The 20,680-nt window shown below is 43.4% G+C and overlaps 1 protein-coding gene across 1 annotated transcript in view; it reads left to right on the forward strand.

Annotated features, from left to right (window-relative positions):
- The window catches only part of hspg2 (heparan sulfate proteoglycan 2), a 129,021-nt gene that overhangs the window by 59,515 nt on the left and 48,826 nt on the right, over positions 1-20,680 (forward strand). Inside the window, exons 14-34 of the mRNA XM_056302214.1 lie at positions 289-429; positions 677-840; positions 1,124-1,303; positions 2,197-2,393; positions 2,684-2,831; positions 3,008-3,135; positions 3,635-3,721; positions 4,009-4,067; positions 4,481-4,542; positions 4,765-4,905; positions 5,117-5,290; positions 5,642-5,821; positions 6,390-6,508; positions 6,685-6,796; positions 7,051-7,164; positions 7,345-7,472; positions 7,699-7,785; positions 13,268-13,338; positions 13,431-13,495; positions 13,621-13,761; positions 14,989-15,180. Of these exons, the coding sequence (XP_056158189.1) occupies positions 289-429; positions 677-840; positions 1,124-1,303; positions 2,197-2,393; positions 2,684-2,831; positions 3,008-3,135; positions 3,635-3,721; positions 4,009-4,067; positions 4,481-4,542; positions 4,765-4,905; positions 5,117-5,290; positions 5,642-5,821; positions 6,390-6,508; positions 6,685-6,796; positions 7,051-7,164; positions 7,345-7,472; positions 7,699-7,785; positions 13,268-13,338; positions 13,431-13,495; positions 13,621-13,761; positions 14,989-15,180 (2,690 nt within the window). The remainder of the gene's footprint in view (positions 1-288; positions 430-676; positions 841-1,123; positions 1,304-2,196; positions 2,394-2,683; positions 2,832-3,007; positions 3,136-3,634; positions 3,722-4,008; positions 4,068-4,480; positions 4,543-4,764; positions 4,906-5,116; positions 5,291-5,641; positions 5,822-6,389; positions 6,509-6,684; positions 6,797-7,050; positions 7,165-7,344; positions 7,473-7,698; positions 7,786-13,267; positions 13,339-13,430; positions 13,496-13,620; positions 13,762-14,988; positions 15,181-20,680) is intronic.

The raw sequence follows: 20,680 nt of genomic DNA on the forward strand, positions 1-20,680 counted from the left end.
CATTTTCATAATACTAGAAAACAGATTTCGCTCGATAAGCAAAGACATGTTTTACAGAGAAGTATTTTCTCAAGTGCTGTAAAATGTGATTAACTTTGAATTGTGCACATGTAAAATTGAGGAAATTGACGGGAGTGACTTGGCTGATTTTATCTCCAGCCTCTAAACAAAGAGCCTTATTAACACATGCCATTGAAGTGTATAGTATATAGATAACTATAATATCTGTATATACATATCAGGAATATTTGTCTGATATCCAGTATTAACTTCCTCCCTTCATGCCAGGCAACTGTCCTGATGGCCTCTTCAGCGTGGAGGGTCGCTGTGTATCCTGCTTCTGTGCTGGAATCACAAAGAACTGCCAGGCCACCGGCCGCTACCGCAACCAGATCAGCCTGCGCTTCACTGATGAAGATGACTTAAAAGGCACTGAGGCTGATAATGCCCATAAAATAGATGAAATTTTCTTCAGCTTAGAAACTTATCAGTCTACTTAGAGTACCTCTTTGGAAAGTTTTGCACTCATCATAACAGTCTGGTGATCAATACAAGCATAAAATAGAACAAGTGGATTGTGAAATGGGTAATGTGAAGATCTAATTAGGGTAATAACCTTTCCATCGATACTACTTCTCTCTCTCTCTCTCTCTTTCTCTATCTTTCTGTTCTCCAGGCGTGAATGTTACATACCCCTCTAGGCCAGGCACTCCTCCTCTCTCTTCCACCCAGCTCCTCATTAACCCTGAAATGGAGGAGTTCCAGCTCGTCGACCTATCTCGCCGTTTCCTCATCCTTGACTCCTATTGGACCCTGCCGCGGCAGTTCCTAGGCAACAAGGCAAAGAATGAAAATTGTTCACATGCATTTTTGCTGACCTTTAGTGTTCCTACATTAGCAGAAAAATAGAAAGTTAAATACATAAATGTATGTACCATGTTCCTCACACACACACATGCACACACACATACACAAATCCACATGTACACGCATACTGTATGTATTATTTATGCATTTTTGATAGATATGAAGAGAGAGGAAGAGACATAGAGAGAGATTGAAAGAGCAAATTATTTTTATTTTATTGAATTGAATTCAAATGTAGTATTCCATGTGTTTATAGATTGACTCTTATGGAGGGTCCCTGAAGTACAAGGTGCGGTACACACTGGCCCGTGGTCTCACTGAGCCTGAGGAGAAACCAGATCTGATCCTGGTAGGGAATGGGCGCAGGCTTGTGTACCGTAGAGGTAATGCCACCCCTGCCCGAGTGGTCAACCAGAAAGAGATCAAATTCACTGAAGTAAGTCGATGATGAAAAACATTTGGAGAAATGTAGGGGCGTTCGGGTAGCGTAGCAGTCTGTTCCATTGCTTACCAACACAGGGATCGCCAGTTCGAATCCCTGTGTTACCTCCGGCTTGGTCGGACATCCCTACAGACACAATTTGCCGTGTCTGCGGGTGGGAAGTCGGATGTGGGTATGTGTCCTGGTCACTGCACTAGCACCTCCTCTGGTCAGTCGGGGTGCCTGTTCATGGGGGAGGGGGAACTGGGGGGGGGAATAGTGTGATCCTCCTACATGCTACATCCCCCTGGTGAAACTCCTCACTGTCAGGTGAAAAGAAGCAGCTGGCGACTCCACATATATCGGAGCAAGCATGTGGTAGTCTGCAACCCTCCCCTGGCTCGGCAGAGGGGATGGAGCAGCGACCGGGAGAGCCCAGAAGAGTGGTGTAATTGGCCGGATGCAATTGGGGAGAAAAGGGGAGAAACCCCCCCCCCCCCAAAAAAAAAGAAAAAAAATTGTTTTGAAAAATATTTAAATAATCCATGAGCGGTTGTGTTTTACAATAACTGTAGAGCAGTGCCATTGTTAAACTTGACACAAAGCTTTCTAGAAGATGACAAAAAACACCATGATATTGTAAATTAAAGCACAGAAATTATTTTTTAACTGGTAATAATTAATCATGAATTGCATATTAGTGAAACAATGTAGTTATTGAACAATAACTGAAATATAATAACTACACAAAGTTGCTGCTCAGTTATGCATAAGGTTGTAGCTTCAGATGGGACCTATCAGAACTTAGCACTAGAGTTTTTTGTCATGTAAAATTAAATGAGCCTCACGTGCCCTACATGTTACTTGCATGTCTTCCTCAGTAGGACTGGTTCTTGTTATCGTTTCAGGAAAACTGGCAGCAGTCCAACGGTCGGTCAGTGAGCCGCGAGGAGCTAATGATGACACTGGCCAACCTGGACAGCATCAACATCCGCACTATCTATGACAACCATATGGTCAGTGTGGCGCTTAGCGACATTGTTATGGACACCACCACTGTGGAGTTTAGTACCCGGGGTCACGCTAAGGATGTTGAAGAGTGCAGGTAGGAAAAGACCCTTAGATAAAGTGTTCTCAGGTGGTATTTTGGAGTTTGAGGAAAAAGCTCTGATATGAGAAAGTATTACACGTTTGAGTAAACCAGCAACCTACAGACAATGCATGCAATGAGCCAGTTTGGACCTTTCCAGTCACATTTGTAATGAATGAGTGTCGCTGCAATGCAGTACACAGGAATACAGTGACACTCATACATTCAATACTCAAGTATCTTTGTACATAAATAGGATTTGTGAGAATTCTCAGCAAGTAATAACCCATAATTGTCGCTCCCAGATGTCCACCTGGTTACTCTGGCCTATCCTGCGAGATGTGTTCATCTAGTTTTGAGCGCATCCCCGGTGGTCCCTATCTGGGCACCTGTGCTGGCTGTAACTGCAATGGACATGCCAGCGCCTGTGATCCTATCAGCGGCCACTGTCTGGTGAGAGCAAGCTCCACATTGGCCAGCTTGATTGTCAATCATATAGCATTCATCATTCACATCTTTTTAATGTGGAGAATTGAAGTTGGCCGATTAAAAACGGTTCCTCACCTCTTAAATCTATTTTGAGTGATGATATTGGGAAAGAATGAGCAATGTATTCTCCCTCCCTACAGAGCTGCCAGCACAACACAGAAGGCCCTCAGTGTGACAAATGTCGTCCCGGCTACTTTGGTGACCCTAGCCGAGGTCGACCCGATGACTGCAAGCCCTGCCCCTGCCCGTACAGTGAAACATCCCGTAGGTAAGAGTGTCACCACACAGTCAAACACCCATACCAAACACACACACACACACCTAGAAACTGACACACCCATGCATACACACATATACACACAGAAAAAACAAACACACGCACATAGAGACCTCAAAGACACACACACACAAACACACACACACACACCCATGGGAGGGAATGGAAAGAGTTGTTTCGCCCTGTAGTTTTGAATTCCCCGGGGCTGATTCAGAATTAGAACACTAGTTTATTCATTTCCCATTTCAACTTGTGACCAGCATGGCACCGGCAAAGTGTCCTTGAGCAAGACACTGAACTCCTAACTGCCCCTGATGAGCAGGTTGGTGCCTTGCATGGCAGCCTCCACCATCAGTGTATGAATGTGTGTATCAATGGGTGAATTTACTGTAAAGTGCTTTGTGTGGTTGGTAGACATGAAAAGCGCCATATAAATGCAGTCCATTTGCCATTTCTAGCTCCTCATTTTGGTTTCGGGATGTGTTTGTAGGTTTTCTGACACCTGCTTCCTGGATACAGACCAACAGGCAACCTGTGATGCCTGTCAGCCCGGCTACACAGGAAGACGCTGTGAAAAGTGAGGACAACTGATGCCATATGTCCTTAAACTGAGCAAATTCACCACTTAGACATGGCCAGTGATGGTTTCCTAGCTTGAAAATAAAAATTGAAGGATGAATGGATTTTTACGGGTGGTACATAAGTCTGCAGAGACTTATACCATGATGATGATTGAGTGTCGTAATTTGTAGGATAATGTATTGTTTTGCTAAAAACAATGACAAAACATAACGTAAATTCCATGAATAAGGACTAGATGCTACATCTTTGATAGATGAAAGGCTAATTTTCATATTATTGTAGGTGTGCTCCTGGTTACCAGGGTGACCCTCTTCAGCCCAATGGAAAATGTGTTCCAAATCGTGAGTAAACATATGGCATCTGACATATGTCATCCTCAACTTTAAAATTCTTCATTCCAAGCATTGGGTGAGCGGTCAGAAGTCTCATTGAGTGTTTCGCCTACATTTACATTTACATTTACTCATTTGACAGATGCTTTTATCCAAAGTGAAGCAAAGTGCCACTAGACAATTCATCAGCGATCTCTAGACATTTGCCTAGAGATCATTGCCTGTGTTATATTTTACTTCATTCATCCAGTACTATGACTAGTAGACAGTCATGACCCTATGTAATGATTACCACAAGCGCCTACTCCTGAAAGTATAATACAGTATGCGCTCATGGTTCAGGTATGCAGAGTGGTGGGAACATGTCCAGGTGTGCTTTCCTCCCCATACTTCATCTCTTTTCCTCTCCTCTACTCCTTCAGAGAACCCCAAGTGTGATAACAGAGGTACAATCAACTCAAATAGCAGGCCATGCAGTTGCAAGGTATGAGATCATTACACCATATTGACAAAATGAGACTTAATGATCCCAATGACCCCAACTACATAAGTACCTGTAGTTAAATCTGGAATTCTTTGTGTTACTGACTTGGGCTAAGTGTCCCACTTTTACTGCCATTTTCATGATAGAAATGATAGGCTACTCAGGCAGATGGATGACACGTGTGTGTTTGTGTGTCTGTGTGCATGTGTGTGTCGGTTGCAGAACAACGTGGCAGGTGCTCAGTGTGATGAGTGTAAGCCCGGATCCTTCCACCTTTCCGAGGCCAACCCAGATGGCTGCTTACAGTGTTTCTGTATGGGCGTTACGAAGCAGTGTGCCAGCTCTTCTTGGAGTAGGGACCAGGTAGGTTACCAAACTGTGACTGGGTGAGGTACGGGCAAATGCATTTGCTATGTTGCCCTTGCACAAATGTGCTGCTTTAGCCAAGCTACTCTACATTTAGATTTATAATAGTTGCATGTAAAGTACGAACAATGGTTTTGCTGTGTCACTAAAAAGATATTGGTATTGAAAGGCCATCACAGGCAGGCAATCTGTTCTGTTTGTCTCTCAGGTTCATGGAGGAGTGAACGGGCAGCTGTTCTCGCTTTCCAACAGCGCCAACACTAAAACTATCTCCGAGGGAATTTCTCAGAGAGGCTCCTCTGAAGTTGCCTACCGCTCCTTTTCTGATATCCCCAGTGATATCTACTATTGGGTCCTGCCTGAGAGCTTCAGAGGAGACAAGGTGAGAAGATACAAAAACATTAGAGGAGAGGGGGGATATGTGGAAACAGGATATCCTTCTCAGAGAAAAAAAAAGAAGTGTAAAGTGAGTGTTATTAAAGCTAAATTTCCTTGCCCTTTATACTTCACTCAGTCATGCCCCAGCATGTAAGTAAATGCAAAGGCTGTGCTTATTTGGACAGCAAGGCTCCTTTTTCAACCTGAGGTTTGAATCCATAGTCATGCTTAACGTGTGTCATGTGATCTGCCACTTATCCCCGGGTGTCATCGGGGTGAAATACCTTTCCGCCATCCCACCATCTCACAAGGGTCCTGTTGCTGAGCATTGTTTTTCTGTCCATGTTGTCATCAGGTGACGGCTTACGGTGGGGAACTTCGCTACACCGTGCGTTATGAACCACGGCAACGCTCGCTGGTCATTGACGGTCAGCCGGATGTGGTTCTCCAGGGCAACGGCATTTTCCTCGAACACTACTCTCAGACCAAGCCCATCCCACGTGTCCCGACAATTATCACCGTGACCTTCAGAGAGGTGAGGCATTTTTTTCTTTTTTTAATGGAAAGGCTTTTGCATCTACAGGGTCCCCATGCATCTTGGAAAACCTGGAAATTTATAAACTAGTTTTCCAGTCATGGAAAACACCTGGAAAATGATAAAATTGATCAGATGCTCTGGAAATATTATCATGATCATAAAAAATTATTACGTAAGGCTATGAGGTCCTACTTTTAGCTGCTCAGACTATATATTTTTAGTCAACATTGCATATTTTTGGCCATATTTTTAGCTGCTTAGATTGCACAACAGTGCTTGATGTTTGGGTGTTATATTCAGTAACCAGCTGAAAGTTACACAGTCCATTCAGGGACTGTTGAGACTTCCACTAATAGCTAATACTAAATAATATGGCCTTCCATGAGCAACTGCTGTCATATATAAGCAAGCAAAAGTCATGGAAATACTCCTTGAAAAGTCCTGGAAAATTATATCCTAGGATATGATGGCCTTGCGTCATCACCTTAGTGTTTAATCCAAATCTAAACCCTCAGGCATCAGCTAACTCCTCTATCTCCTTCACTTCCCCCTCGCTGTCTGGTAGTCTGCATGGCGTCGCGCTGACGGGCAGCCCTGTACTCGTGAGCACCTCCTGATGGCCCTGGCTGACATTACTGTCTTTATGATCAGAGCCACCTACATGGACAACATGGCCGAGAGCAGGTAAGACGGACTGGAAGATCCTCTGTTAATGCACAGTACTTTTGTGCGGCTCAGAATTCCTCTGAAAAGAATGCCATGCCATGGAATGGTAAATAGTAACATCCCTGGGAAGTTTAGACTGTTTTTTTTTCCATTTACTTCTGTACCACTGACTTTGAATCTAATGTGTTATCTAGCATCTCAGATATCCGAATGGATATTGCTGTCCCCCACTCCACTGGTAATGAACGGGCACTAGAGGTGGAAGAATGTGCTTGCCCTCAGGGATACAGAGGACCCTCATGCCAGGTACACTTACAAACACCCATGTGAAAACACACACACACACACACACACACACACACACACACACACACACACACACACACACACACACACACACACACACACACACACACTACATACACTATAGTAATACATTTGATGTCTTTGGGGAAAAGTGATGGAATTTATTACAGCATAATGTAATGGAACAAAGAGGTGTCCTTCAGTCTTTGTCATCACTTGTTTCTGGCCTGAGGTGGTTTTCCATGCCTTTTCAGGAGTGCGATGTTGGCTACACCCGGACAAGCTCTGGCCTTTACCTGGGTACCTGTGAGAGGTGTGATTGCAATGGCTATGCCAGCAGCTGTGACCCAGAGACTGGTGCATGCTTGGTAAGCTATACCAAGCAAAAACCCACTTTGATCTAAGCAGTGGAATGTACTAATGGTTTCTTGACAAATCCAAACATGTGGGAACAGTCGCTCAAATGCCGCTCAACATCAGCAATCCATGCATCTTACTTCCTTTCTTTGTGTGTGTTTGTGTGTGTCTGTGTGTGTCCTGACCAAAAGCAATGCCTTCATAACACTGCTGGACCAAGGTGTGAGCGCTGTCTGCCTGGCTTCTATGGAAATCCTGTGACAGGCAGTGCCCAGGCTTGTCAACCCTGCCCCTGCCCTGGAACCTCTTCCACCAACCAGTAAGTTCTTGTCCAAAGAGCAGCTTTTTTATCTAAACTTTACCATGGACCTAAATCAGACAAGTTTATTTCTTTTAGTCTACACAATGCAGGAACTGCTCATCAAGTAAACCCATTGCTGTATTGTGTGTGTAATTACATGCTCACAAGCATGCTATAACATGGTTTGATAACGTGTAATTACTGCAGTAATTTCTTCATGGCCAGTGATCCTCTATTCCTGCAGGTTCTCACAGTCTTGCTATCTGGATTCAGATGGTCAGCCAACCTGCAACAGCTGTCCTCCTGGCTACACTGGCCGGCGCTGTGAGAGGTATGCGGTCTCTCCTTCTCTTCATCCTTCTCATCTTCCCCTCTAACTTTCTCTCATGTCACCTGGAAGACTGCTTAGTGTTTGGTGGTATTGGGCTGGCTGGAAGTGAGGTTAGCAGGGGCAACAAGCTGGCAGTGGCACCGGTTGGTTTTCATTTACAGAGAGGGGATGAAGCATGTCTGTGGTTCCCATCTCTTTTTTTTCCATGCCAGCTTTGATTGATTGGTGTTAGTAGAGGGATGGGAGAAGCAAACCAAAGCCACCCATTCTGCAGAAGAAAAAAGGTGTTTGTTTTTTTTGGGGTTTTATTTAGAATTCTATTCACTGGGTCCTTTTCTAAGACTTTGCTGTTGTAGTTTTGACTTTAATGGGTTTATTGCTTTGCAAAATGGAAAGTTGGGACAATGGGATTTCAAGTTAGAGTAGGAGGCTTTATAATAGAAATAGAGGCTTCTTGTGGGAACAAAATATCCAATACAATGTCATTATTATTTTGCCAGTTTTTATCAAGATGAACTTGTATTTTGTTCTGAGGAAACCTTTTGTAAGTCTACCTGCTTACTGTTGCTTTTTCCTTTCTACCTGCTTTTGCTCAGTGTAGGAGCCTCCTCAGAGACGGCTTTCTGCTTAAGCTTTGTGCTTCGCTGGAAGTGAAATTTAAGGCTTATGTGCTCTGTGTTTAAGCATAAACCATATTTACACTTTCTGGGTCTCTAAGGCATAAATGTAGATGTGACATTTATGAGGACTCCTGTCTGTCTGATGAATCTTTGCTGCTCCAAGAGCAAAGATGATGAGGTGACTTGGGTACAAGACACGATTTTCTAACGTTATCATCATTTAATTATTGATCTTGCCTGCCTACACCATACCTGATTCTACTGTTTTGACATTAAGAAAAGAGACACCATCTTCGGACAGTTGTGGGGATCCCATCCAGGAGGGGCACTTAGAGGGCTTCCTGCCAGTGGGATGTGGTGCTGAAGCAGTGTTCAATTTCAGCTTGGAGAAAGAAATGCTACCCTATGGCAGTGGAGACAACGATGACAAGAATTATACTGAGAACCACCATGGGGCCATCACCACTAAGGGCCCCAGGGGCATAGGAACTGCTGTCATCCCTACTAGAAGTTTACTTTCTACAACAACTCGCTACTACACCACTGGCTCTATCACAACAACTGCAGTGGATGTGGTCCCAGTCAAACTCAACAGATTGGCATCCAGACTCCCACCACGCGTTACAGCCAGTCCAGAAAACAGACACTCCAGCTTCCAAAAGCTGCTTCGGATGCATCTCAACACCTTCAACCAGCGTCTGAGCATGCTGGAAAGCAACACACTTGATATGAAAGAAAGCATCCGTGCCATGCAGAACTATCAGAACCAGCTCAGCTCCCAGTTAGAGAAGCTCACCGCTCTGCAACCAGCCATGGAGAGGCAGGAGAACATTAAAGAGCTGGAGAAGAGCTACACAAATATGGAGGCCCGTCTAAGTAGACTGGAGGGAAGGCTGGAGATCCTAATTGATGGCTTCACGGCGCTTGCTCAGGAGATGAATAAGATGAAACGCACCAGACATACATCCCGTTCCCCCCAAGAGAGAAGGGCGCTGCCTCCTCTCGCCACGAACTTCCCGGCCTTGACGTATACAATACCACAGCCTGCATTCAGGATTAGACTGACAGGAGGATCTCAAACAAGCAGAGCCACTTTGCCCAAAAGCATACCAACACCCAGTGTCTCCACAAAAAAAACCACTACAACCTCTCAAAGAGAAAGAAAACCCAAACCATCAGTCCGCATTAAGTCAGCATCAAAAGCATCTAATAAGACAACAAAGTCCAAATCAGACACACTGCCATCCAAAAGTCAGGTAATAACAAGGTCAACATCCAAGTTAAGGACCACTCTTAGTAAACCTCGGATTAGCTCTAGACCTAAACAACAGGCCATAAGGAAGCCTGAAACTAAGACACCAGTGGGTAAGAGACCTACTGCAATAGCTAAGCATCCCTCAGTGCCAAGGCAAGCAAAACCAAGGCAAGCTGAAGAAAAAGTGACAACTACTAAATTTCAGTTAGAACCGCCATCTCATAAATCCAAGCCTACTACAAAAATATCAAAGAGCCACCGGCCGTCTAAAAAGAAAAATCAAGCTGATAAAAAGGACGCCACTCGAACAAATGAAAAGAATGGAAGAGACAAGTCATTTAGATCAGATGCACCAGGTCCAAAGAAGGTTCAGCAGGGTGGAAAAAATGCACAAGTTGATTTGAAGAAACTATCTAAGCCAAAAAAGCACAACTTCAACCAACGTCGGAAAAAGAATGATGAACGCAACGCATATAAATTAGTGTCATCGTCTCAGAAAACTCGTACCTCACGAAAATCTAAAAGTAATCCCTCTAAGATCACTACAACAACCATCAAACCTGCCAAGGTTACTGCTGCAAAGAGGATGTCGGAGATAAAAACAAAAGGTAAATCTCTGTCGCCTCACTTGAAGAAAACCAAGCAGAGCAAGAAGACAGAGGCTCGTTCAAGTGTTTTTGACTTGCTGAAACTTTTAAAGGGAGATCGCTCATCTACAAAGCAAAAGGATACACAAGATGGTTCACTTCATGTTGTGTTGGGAAGGCTGGCCATTCCTATCAGAATCATCCCTGATGACTAGGGATTGTTTGTTTGTTTGTTGTTGTTGTTTTTTTGTTGTTTTTTTTCTACCTGTACATTCTGGTCTTGATATATATGTTTATTCCTAAAATAATATCTATGGAACTTTATGAAGGTACTGATTTTGATCACCTGCATTATTTGAGAGGAACTTATTGATATGGAAAATATGTAACTATGTGCTGAATATGGTTTTCTGAAATGTTCATTGAGATATTTTTACTGCTGCCTAACATTTTAACCATATTTTATGTAAAAAAATAAAAACAGAAGTCCGCGGTGGCGTAGCGGTCTAAGCATCGGCTTGGTGTCGATGCAGTTGCCCACTGGGGACTGGGGTTCGCGCCCCGGTCTCGTCAGATCCGACTATGGCCGGACTCGATGAAGCAGCAATCATTGGCAACGCTGTCTTCGGGAGGGGGGCGGAGTCGGCTTGTGTTCGTCATGTGAATGCGTCTCTGTGTGTGTCGGGAAAACAGTGGTTCGGCTTGGATTCGCCTTGTCACGAAAGTGGGGAGGCGTCTCCTTCGAGACTGCCGGCCGGAGAGATGCAGTTGGTGAACGCATGCAATACGAGGGTGGGTGTTTGAATTAAAATAGGGATCAATTGGCCACTAAATTGGGAGAAAAAAGGGAAAAATCAGAAATAAATTTAAAAAAAAATAAAATAAAAACAGAGGCGTCTGGGTAGCGTAGTGATCTATTCCATTGCCTACCAACACAGGGATCGAATCCCCATGTTACCTCCGGCTTGGTCAGGCGTCACTACAGACACAATTGGATGTGTCTGCGGGTGTGAAGCCGGATGTGGGTGTGTGTCCTGGTCGCTGCACTAGCGCCTCCTCTGGTCAGTTGGGGCGCCTGTTCGGGGGGGGGGGGGGTAGCGTGATCCTCCCATGCACAATGTCCCCCTGGCGAAACTCCTCACTGTCAGGTGTAAAGAAGTGGCTGGTGACTCTACATGTATCGGAGGAGCATGTGGTAGTCTGCAGCCCTCTCCAGATCGTCAGAGGGGGTAGAGCAGCGACCGGGACGGCTCAGAAGAGTGGGGTAATTGGCTGGATACACTTGGGGAGAAAAGGGGGGGGTCAAAAAAATTAAACACATTTGCACAAAAGCTATGAAGATACAGTACAGCAGTAGTACCTCTTGTAAATTTGGTCGTTCTCCTATGGCCAGACTACCTCAGGTTTTGCATATGTACCACTCCCCATGACCAGTCTTGTGTCAAATCATGTCTGTTTTATACATTTGCCCAAATGTGTCCTCTGCAGTGCCTTCAAATTATAGTCGGTGTCTTGAAAAACCTTGGAATTAATTATTCATTGTGGATGAGTAATTGGCCCTAATGGGCCCTAAGATCATATGAAATATTCTGAGGATCATTGAGGATAATGTCCGCTTTCAGCATGAAAATCCAGATGAGAAATACAAGGTTTTTAGGACACCAGCATTACATAATTCCATGCCCCTCTTTTCAGATTGATTGTATTTAGGTAATCATTCAATAGACAACCTTTGTCAAAATCATAAATAAGAAAAGAACTCTTAGTTGTTTGTTAAACATTTAGAGCGTGTCCTGGTCTGTGTGCCAAGACCGTTCCTACAGTCTTAAAAGAGAAATTGATATTGCAAAACTGTATGGTCATATAAACACAATATAGCATTGATTTTTCTGTTGTTTTTTTTGCACAAGGAAACACCTCTGTACATTTTTTTTGTCTCAGTAACTTTTTATTGCATGTTCTCATTATTCTTATGTGTGTGTATATCTGCTTTCATGTCGTGTCTTTTTGCCCTTTTTTAAAACTATAAAACGTTAATCAGGCAGCTGGAGAAAGTTAAAACGCTGTCTCCAAATTGAAAGTAGATAGGTTTTCCCAAAGCATTCGTAGCACTGAAGTCTTCTTGAAGCAGTTTTTTGGCTGTTGACCTGTGGACCTGCCTGATGACAGGCGAGGTAAGACTGCTAGCGGTCCTGGGTGGGGGTGGGGATGGGGGGGGCAGTGCTTTCTTGGGGTGTTGGTGCATTGCTTTGCTATGTCATATTTTCGTACAGTAACATAACAGACCCCTTCAGCAGCACATTGTTCTTCTGTATTTCCCATTATCTCTCCTCACCTCTTTTCTTTTCTTCTCTTTTCTTTTCTGATATTGATTTTGGATTTGTGAAGGATTCATTCAGACGTTTGTCCAATTCTGATAAAACAGCTCTTATTTCCTGTTCATCTTTCCTTTCCTGTGCAAAGGGCCTCCTCAGTTCCATCTGAACCACACTTATTTGAGAGATGGCATCAACATCTGACCCATGTTGAGTGTTTAAGCCTTGGCTATGCTTCCTCCATCTCCAGTTTTGGCAATGTTATGTTTATTTATTTTTTCTTTTGGGGGGGAGTGAGTTGAGGACAGCATGAGAGCTGTTTGTTTTAGTTTCATTTTCTTCTTCTTTTTTTTTCTTTTTTCAAAAGCTGGGTGCCTTTGTGCGGTTTGTTGGAAAATTAGATGTGTCCAAGATGTTGGTATTAATAGCTAGTAGCTGGCTAACAATTACCAACAATTATGAAAGTATTATCTACCGTAGATCTTCATTCCTCATTGTCTGATAGACTTAGAGGAGACTTAGCCCTTTTTTCCATTATTGGTGTGTACTTTTGGTCAAAGCGGGCGTCGCTTAAGGACAATTTTCACATGTATCATGTCTTGCAGACTCCAACAGTTTCCTGCCTCATTGTTCTTTGGTTTAAAAGCGGGTATCCTTCTTAACTTTAAATATTTACTTTAAGATGTCGGCTATTTTTCATTTCAGATGTGCCGCAGGATACACGGGCAATCCCCTGCTTGGACAGAGGTGTGTGGTTGGCAGCAATGAAGTCAACGGTACGTGCGTTAATCCAAGCAAAATGCTTAAATGTACTGAATAAAAAGTGGCTTCATAAAGTCAGCATGTCTGCTCCTATGGCCCGTTCCAGGTAACTGTTACAACTGTGACCAGACAGGAAGTGAAGGCTGCATTGGAGGCACATGCCGCTGTAAGGTAAGCAACAAAGTCTGCAGTATTTTTGTCCCTCAAAACCATCAGTATGTATCTGTTTGGTTCCCTTCTCTTGCACTAAATTGAATTGTTCTCCTGCAAACCATTTTCCGTCGATATGGTTGCAGATGAATGTCGAGGGCCCATCCTGCTCCATCTGCAAGCCGGGAACATTCCACCTGAGCCCAGACAACAAAGATGGCTGCTTGTCCTGTTTCTGCATGGGTGTCACCCAGCAGTGCTCGAGCTCCACATACTATAGAGACTTGGTAAGTCATACAGTTAGTGTGACATCACATCCTAACAAAACTCTCAAATGTGATCACTTCAAGAAGAGACGACTTAATAGGACCCGTGAAGAGCCTACTTTCTTAGGATGTATGCTTTTTTGCATTAGTCCATCTTTCTGTTTAGCTGACAAATGTAGCATCCCGGCTAAGGAGAGAAGGAGGAGGTAGTCTAAAATTAGTTATGGGCAGTGTTTCATTTTATACATCCCAAGCCAGCAGGTCCTCATCCATCTGTAGCACTGGCAAAACACTGACTGATACTGTAGTAACATCTGTCATCGACATTTATGTTTGTGCACTCACTCACCCAAGCTAAGTAATATTATGCAAGGTTATTTTTAGGATCCTTATACAATTGCCATTATTAGGAGTACGAAGGACTTCAACTGCAAGATACTTGTTTATTTCTGAAATTTCATGAAATTACAATGAAACAATAAATGCTCACACTGGAAAAGTGTTTTAATCCCTCTGATACTACTGAGTGTATCGTGTACACCTCCTTAAGACATGGATAGGAAATATGTAGATAAACACTGCTTTTTTTAGCAGTTGTGGAATTGCTTGTATGACCTGATTTTACAGAGTAAGATATAATCAGATAGCTTAATAATTTTTGCAACGCATTCACAGCCTTGTAAAAGCTGTTAATGTACTCTAATTGCTGAAGCAAAACCATTTCTACCCTGTTCCCTGGTAATAGCTGTACAACTGACTGGCCAAATCAGCCAATCAAGCAAATAAAAAAGTCAAACCTGAAGAGCTGTTGCACTCCAGTGGTGCAATGGATTAATAACATCCAACGCTGACTAATGTGTCCCAATGCCGAGGTTCACAGTTCAAGCCCCAGTGTTGCCGATCTTGGCTGGGCGTTACAGGGAACATGTAAGGCAATATTTCTGGGTGATCCTACAAGTGTTAGGGTGCTCCTGTATGACTTCCAAAGGATCCAGAGGAAATAGAAGCTTGCAGGAGAAAAAGAAGTAGTGATGGACTCCATGTGTATCAGAGAATGAATGTGGGTGTCCACACCTTTCCCAAATGATATGCAATGGCGGGACCTTAGGAGAAAAGGGAGTACGATGTGCCTGATTGGGAGAAATGGGAAGGAAGAAAAACAAAACTGAAGAGCTAAGAATCAGTAAATAGTTTGAATTTCAGAAAGTGTGGTTGCCTGATTCCCCCCCCCACAATGTGTTCGGCTAGGTGTCCTCGGTCTTTGCTCCAGGGAACTTTCAAGGATATGCTCTGGTGAACCGTCAGCGCACCAACCACATCTCTACTGGCTTCACTGTAGAGGTGTCGACAGAGGGCACTCAGCTCTCCTACACCAACTTTGACTACCTGGGACAGGAGCCCCATTACTGGCAACTACCGGGCGCCTACCAGGGAGACAAGGTCAGTGCTCCATAGAGTTATCCATCACACAGAGTCACACAAAGGCAAAAACAAAAACAAAAAACGAAAGTCATTCCACCAGCTTGAAATGGTGCGTCCCCACAAACCAGTAACTCACCTCAAGCATCACCTAACGCTCTCTTCAGTGCTAAGCTGTTTCCTTTCACTTTCGAGCCTACGCCATTCTTGTCTTTTCAAGCAAAATCATAAAAATTGCTCTCTTTCTCTATGTGTCCTTCTGTTGTTGTGATTCCATTTCCTTTCAGTGTTGTTAAAACCATCTGGTTAAGGTCAGTGCCTCACAGGCACAGTCAGTTGTGTGCAATCTTAGGGTTTCAGTATTCTATGAGTACGAGTTAAGATAGCAATCAAGTTGTTTTGTATTTGCCTGTTCACTCCCTATAGAAAGAAACTTACTTTAATCGCTTGAAACGAGCAGAACAGGTAATGGCAATCAGTGCTTTCCTTATTGTGATTGTAGACTGACCACAAGTTTCAGCATTGATGATTTTGAAAGGTGTGCTGTGGTTTGGTGTTGTATTTTCTACCGGTGTTAGATGCATGGATTTCTACTGCAGCGTTTGCTGTTTGTAACCAAGGGTGGTTGCTGAATTTTCTTGATTTACGCATATCACGATGGGTATTGCAAATATGTAGTTCTTCTGGTAACCCTATAATTTACAGGCCGTTTAATTACTTAGTAATTGTGAAGAAATTGCAAAGAAATAACGTAGTAATGTGAAGAGATTTCTAAGAAATAACAGTAAAGTAAAATCAGTGAAATGCCAAGTTGTAGTAGTAGAAATACCGGGAAGTACTGGGTATTTATAGAGTAAAATTAAAGCAGAATAAAGAGGTCTGGTCAGCAATTATGTGGGAATTATTTGTTTTAGTGAGTGGTATAGCCCACATACAGGGTAAGACGGGTGGGCCGTTTCTTCGCATTACTATGTAATTTCTTAGCAATTTCTTCACATTACTGCGTAATTTCTTAGCAATTTCTTCACATTACTGTGTAATTTCTAAGCAATTTCTTCACAAACACCACATAATTAACAGCCTGTAAATTGGAGGGTTACTGTTGTTTGCAATTCCAGGATGCATCAACTGGTGGGCCTTTCTTGTAAATGCTTTCAGTCATGATTGACTAATGATGGAGCATTCAACAGTTTTGTCGTTGCTGTAATTACAGTGATACAGAGATCCCACATACCATCAGCTCTGTTAAGAAGAGTGGCTTGCTTTGTTTACATCAATAGAGTGACTCACGCGAATCAGAGGAGCAGCTAAGGAAGGATGCTTCTGTATGGGACCTAATGGCATCTGGGCGTAAAGTCAACTCCAGGTCCAAAAGAACTAGCCAGGTATTTGCCATGAAATGCACAGTAGACTAGTATAGCTACTTAATGATACGACTAGCACATCTATGAAGAATAATTAAATCGGGTGTACGGGTAGCATAGCGGTCTATTCCATTGCCTACCAACACGGGGATCACCGGTTTGAATCCTCGTGTTATCTCCAGCTTGGTCGGGCATCCCTACAGACACAGTTGGCCGTGTCTGCGGGTGGGAAGCTGGATGTGGATGTGTCCTGGTCACTGCACTAGCGCCTCCTCTGGTCAGTCGGGGGGCCTTTTAGGGGGGAAGGGGGAACTTGAGGGAATAGTGTGATCCTCCCATGTGCTACGTCCCCCTGGTGAAACTCCTCACTGTCAGGTGAAAAGCGGCTGGTGACTCCACATGTATCAGAGGAGGCATGTGCAGTCTGCAGCCCTCCCTGTATTGGCAGAGGGGGTGGAGCAGCTACTGGGATGGCTCCAAAGAGTGGGGTAATTGGCCAGGTGCGATTGGGGAGAAAAGGGGGGGGGTTAAATCAATGTCAGCAGCGTTTCCTCACATAGCTTTGGAAGATAAATCTCTTGAGTTAATAAAACTCGGTCAACAGCATGGAGGATCGCCTCAGTTTCCATGAAATCCTCTGATCAGAAGCATGTGATCAGAAATTGCGCGTGTGTGTGTGTGTGCGTGTGTGTGCACTAAAAGCAGAAATGAGTTTGAACTTTTTTTTTCTTAAATGCAAACGGTGTGGCCGTTGTCTAATCATACACTGTGTGTTATGCTCCCATTGGATGGTCCAAAACAAAGTGGATGTTTTGATGTGCTGAAGATCTTCATCTGAATACGGACTCAATTTTCCTGTACATATACACAGATATGTAATACATACAGTCTGTCCTTCACTTACTCATATCAGTTGAATGTGCTTGCAGTCTGATCGTAGAAACATGCCTGTGATTTGGATCTTTTACCTGTCGAGGTATTCTTACTGTGGTGAAATTGAAATTGAAAGCGGTTGAAAGGACCACCGCTGCTGTTTGCAGACAAAGCTTGTATACTGGAAATGAGAGCATGGCACAGCATGTCTGCCTTTTGATAGGATGAGGACAAGGATATCTTTGTTATCCCCGAGAGGCAATTTGTTGCACAGCCAGCGGTAACAACACATAACCATCTGACAAACAACAATAAATGGACAACAAACACAACACATGCCTTTTTATACACCGATGTACTTGAGTTTGCACTGCATCATGGAAGTCTCCTTGTCGAATCTCATCTCAATTCTAAACCACATCTCCTTCAAGCTCATCTCCGCCTGTGGTTAATGTATATTAAATATTTCTGGTGCCCCGCTTTCCCCCCCTCCACCTCAATAGGGCAACGTCAGACAGCTGGATGATGAGGTGTGGGCACTCCTTTCTAACTTCTCCAGTGGACGATCTGGTTCTCCTCCCTTTTCTCCCCCTTCTTCCACCTCCTCTCGGTCCACCAGTGCCTCCTCTTCCTCCTCCTCCTCCTCTTCCCGCTCCTATCGGGTCCCCAGTTCCTCTTCCTCTCGGTGGTCTTTGCGTAACCTGAGACCCCTCTCTCCCCCATCTGGTATTACCTCCTCCTCAGTTAGACCAACCAGAACTCACCCCTCCTCCCTGGGCAACAGCTCTCGTCTCCAGGTATACTCTCTCACACACTGGGAGACCTCCATCCATAGTTTTTGGTTAATGACCCTTATAGCTGTGTCACTGACTGGCTGTATATTTCTCTGTGGGCCTGGCCCTATTGCCGAATCAACAGAGCAAGAACACCTTCAGCAAGACCTCTGGTCGCACCACAGGGGCCAGAAACAAGGTAGACATGAGTCTGTCCGTCCGTGTGACTGTCTCTCACTGAATGCATGTTCCTGCCCTTGGGCCACATGTAGGGAATTGCTACCCTTCCATGTGAGAAATTTTTTTTCGAGTTAATTAACAGCTGACACCACCCAAGTGTGTGCAGTACATACGGTTAATGTTTACCACTGCCATTCATCACAGCACTGTTGTACAACGGGGACTTCCGAACTCTTTTAGAGAACTTTCTGAGAGCACTTTTAGAGAGAAAGACGGTGTTTTTCAAGACCTCCATGCTTGACAGGGTGGCATTTTCCTTCAGTAACCAAAGAGTACCCGCTTACTGCTGTTGAAGTTGTGCCCTGTTTTTTTTTTTGTTTTGTTTTGTTTTTTTGTTTTGTTTTTGTTTTTTTCAGGCTGGGCAGTAATTTAATATTATCATTTATCGTCTTTCATTGATATTGTATTAGAATCAGAATCATGTTTATTTGCCATGTAGGTTTGCACTACATGGAATTTGACTCCGGTTTCGTGGCTCTGTCAGTGTACTTACCATAGAATAACAATACTACAACACACAATCTTCAGATATATACACAAGGATTGACATATACAGGCAAAATAAGGGATGATAAGGAGCAGTGGTGCAGAGACTATATCAGAGATGCTGAAATAGATGTTGGCAGGTTACTCGCATACATGCTTGAGGTAGATGGACATGACAGAGCGTACCAGTACATGCAAGGATGAAATTAGGATATTGTCAGATAGTAATGCATGGTTTTACTGTCTAAAATTTAGACAGTATCATTGACTTAGAGTCTAAATCAATGATAACAAGAATCTATTACCTTACATTTCTCTCAAAATGAGAATCTGGAATATTTGCGGGAGTATTGTTTGAAAATTAGCTTTGGTTTGATATTATATATTATGCTTCACCAAACAGTTCAATGTGATGAAGCTCAGTTGATTCGTAAACATGATATTTTAGCATATCTAAGCAGATATCATTATATATATATATATATATATATATATATATATATATATATATATATATATATATCACTATGGTTATTGAAACAATAATATTTTCCTTATTGCCCCGCATTACTGTTATTGTCTTGGTTTTATGCGGTTATGTAATTATACCCTTGACTGGTCCAAAGCACTGTCTTTCTGTCTGACACATCGTAAGCTGTGATTTTCACATGATTGACAGTGGAAGTTGTTTTGGTTGTAAGACAAAGCATGGCCTGACTTCGACACTATCATCAAAGCGTAGCAGGGAAGAGTGTGTGTACTTTATTTGTACTTGTAGCTGAGAAACTGTACTGTCTGTCACCTCTTTGTCCTGGTGGACTTCTTGGTTTTACTCTGTGACGTGCTCGCCTGCCTGCACTGCCTGTCTGCCTGCTTGTGCCTTCAGTCTCTGCATATCTCTGTGGCTTACTGTCTCATCTCCTTCCTCCTGTGCCTCTCAGTACGCTCTGGTCTTCAAAGGTTTCAGCTTGCACCAGGATGACCTGCTCTACTGGCAGCTCCCAGCCCAGTTCACAGGGGATAAGGTACAGTAATCGAGCCAACTGGGGCCCCATCCGCTCCTGATGCTGGTGTGATTAACCCCTGGTTAACCCCTGGAAGTCACAGACAATACCTCGCCACGATCCCGCAGCCCCTCCGTATTTTCATTCCCTTTGCCTCCAGACCCTCCATATCTCCGAGATACATACCTTTACATTCCTTCAAACGTTCAACGTTCGTTCTTTGCACTTGTCACCTTCCCCCCTTCCTTCCCTTGCCAATCTGCTACACCCCTAAACCTTGCTCAACATGCCAGGTTGTAGGGGGGTACCATGTTATCCTATCAGATCTGGCTCAATATTTATATTTTTCAATCTACACTGTCCCTGACTCATATAATTCACAATTCAAAATGCGAATGTCAGAAGTTATATTCTAGTTTTATACATAATAAAAGTGCCTTTTCCACTTTGTGAAACAGAAATAAGCAATGGAGCTGACCACAGCTGGAGACATTTTCAATATCCTGTCAGCAAAAATTTAACTGTCAGTTAGAAATATCCGTTGTTTCAAAAGGTTTTTTTTGTGTGTCTGTGTCTTTATTTTAAAAACAAGGCAACATCAAAAGCATACTATTATTATTTTGTTGGTGAAGACAATAGAGTGTCACACATGATTCTCATGATGAGGGAATGTCTCCAAAATATGTTAATTAACTTGTGGTTAGCTCATACTGCAATCGCTATGTCATCACATTCTGCACAGCAGGATTTGATTTGTAAGTGATTTCAAATCTCTCTTGGT

The sequence above is a fragment of the Lampris incognitus genome, chromosome 2 (genome assembly GCF_029633865.1).
Source record: "Lampris incognitus isolate fLamInc1 chromosome 2, fLamInc1.hap2, whole genome shotgun sequence".
In the NCBI taxonomy this organism is placed as follows: Eukaryota; Metazoa; Chordata; class Actinopteri; order Lampriformes; family Lampridae; genus Lampris; species Lampris incognitus.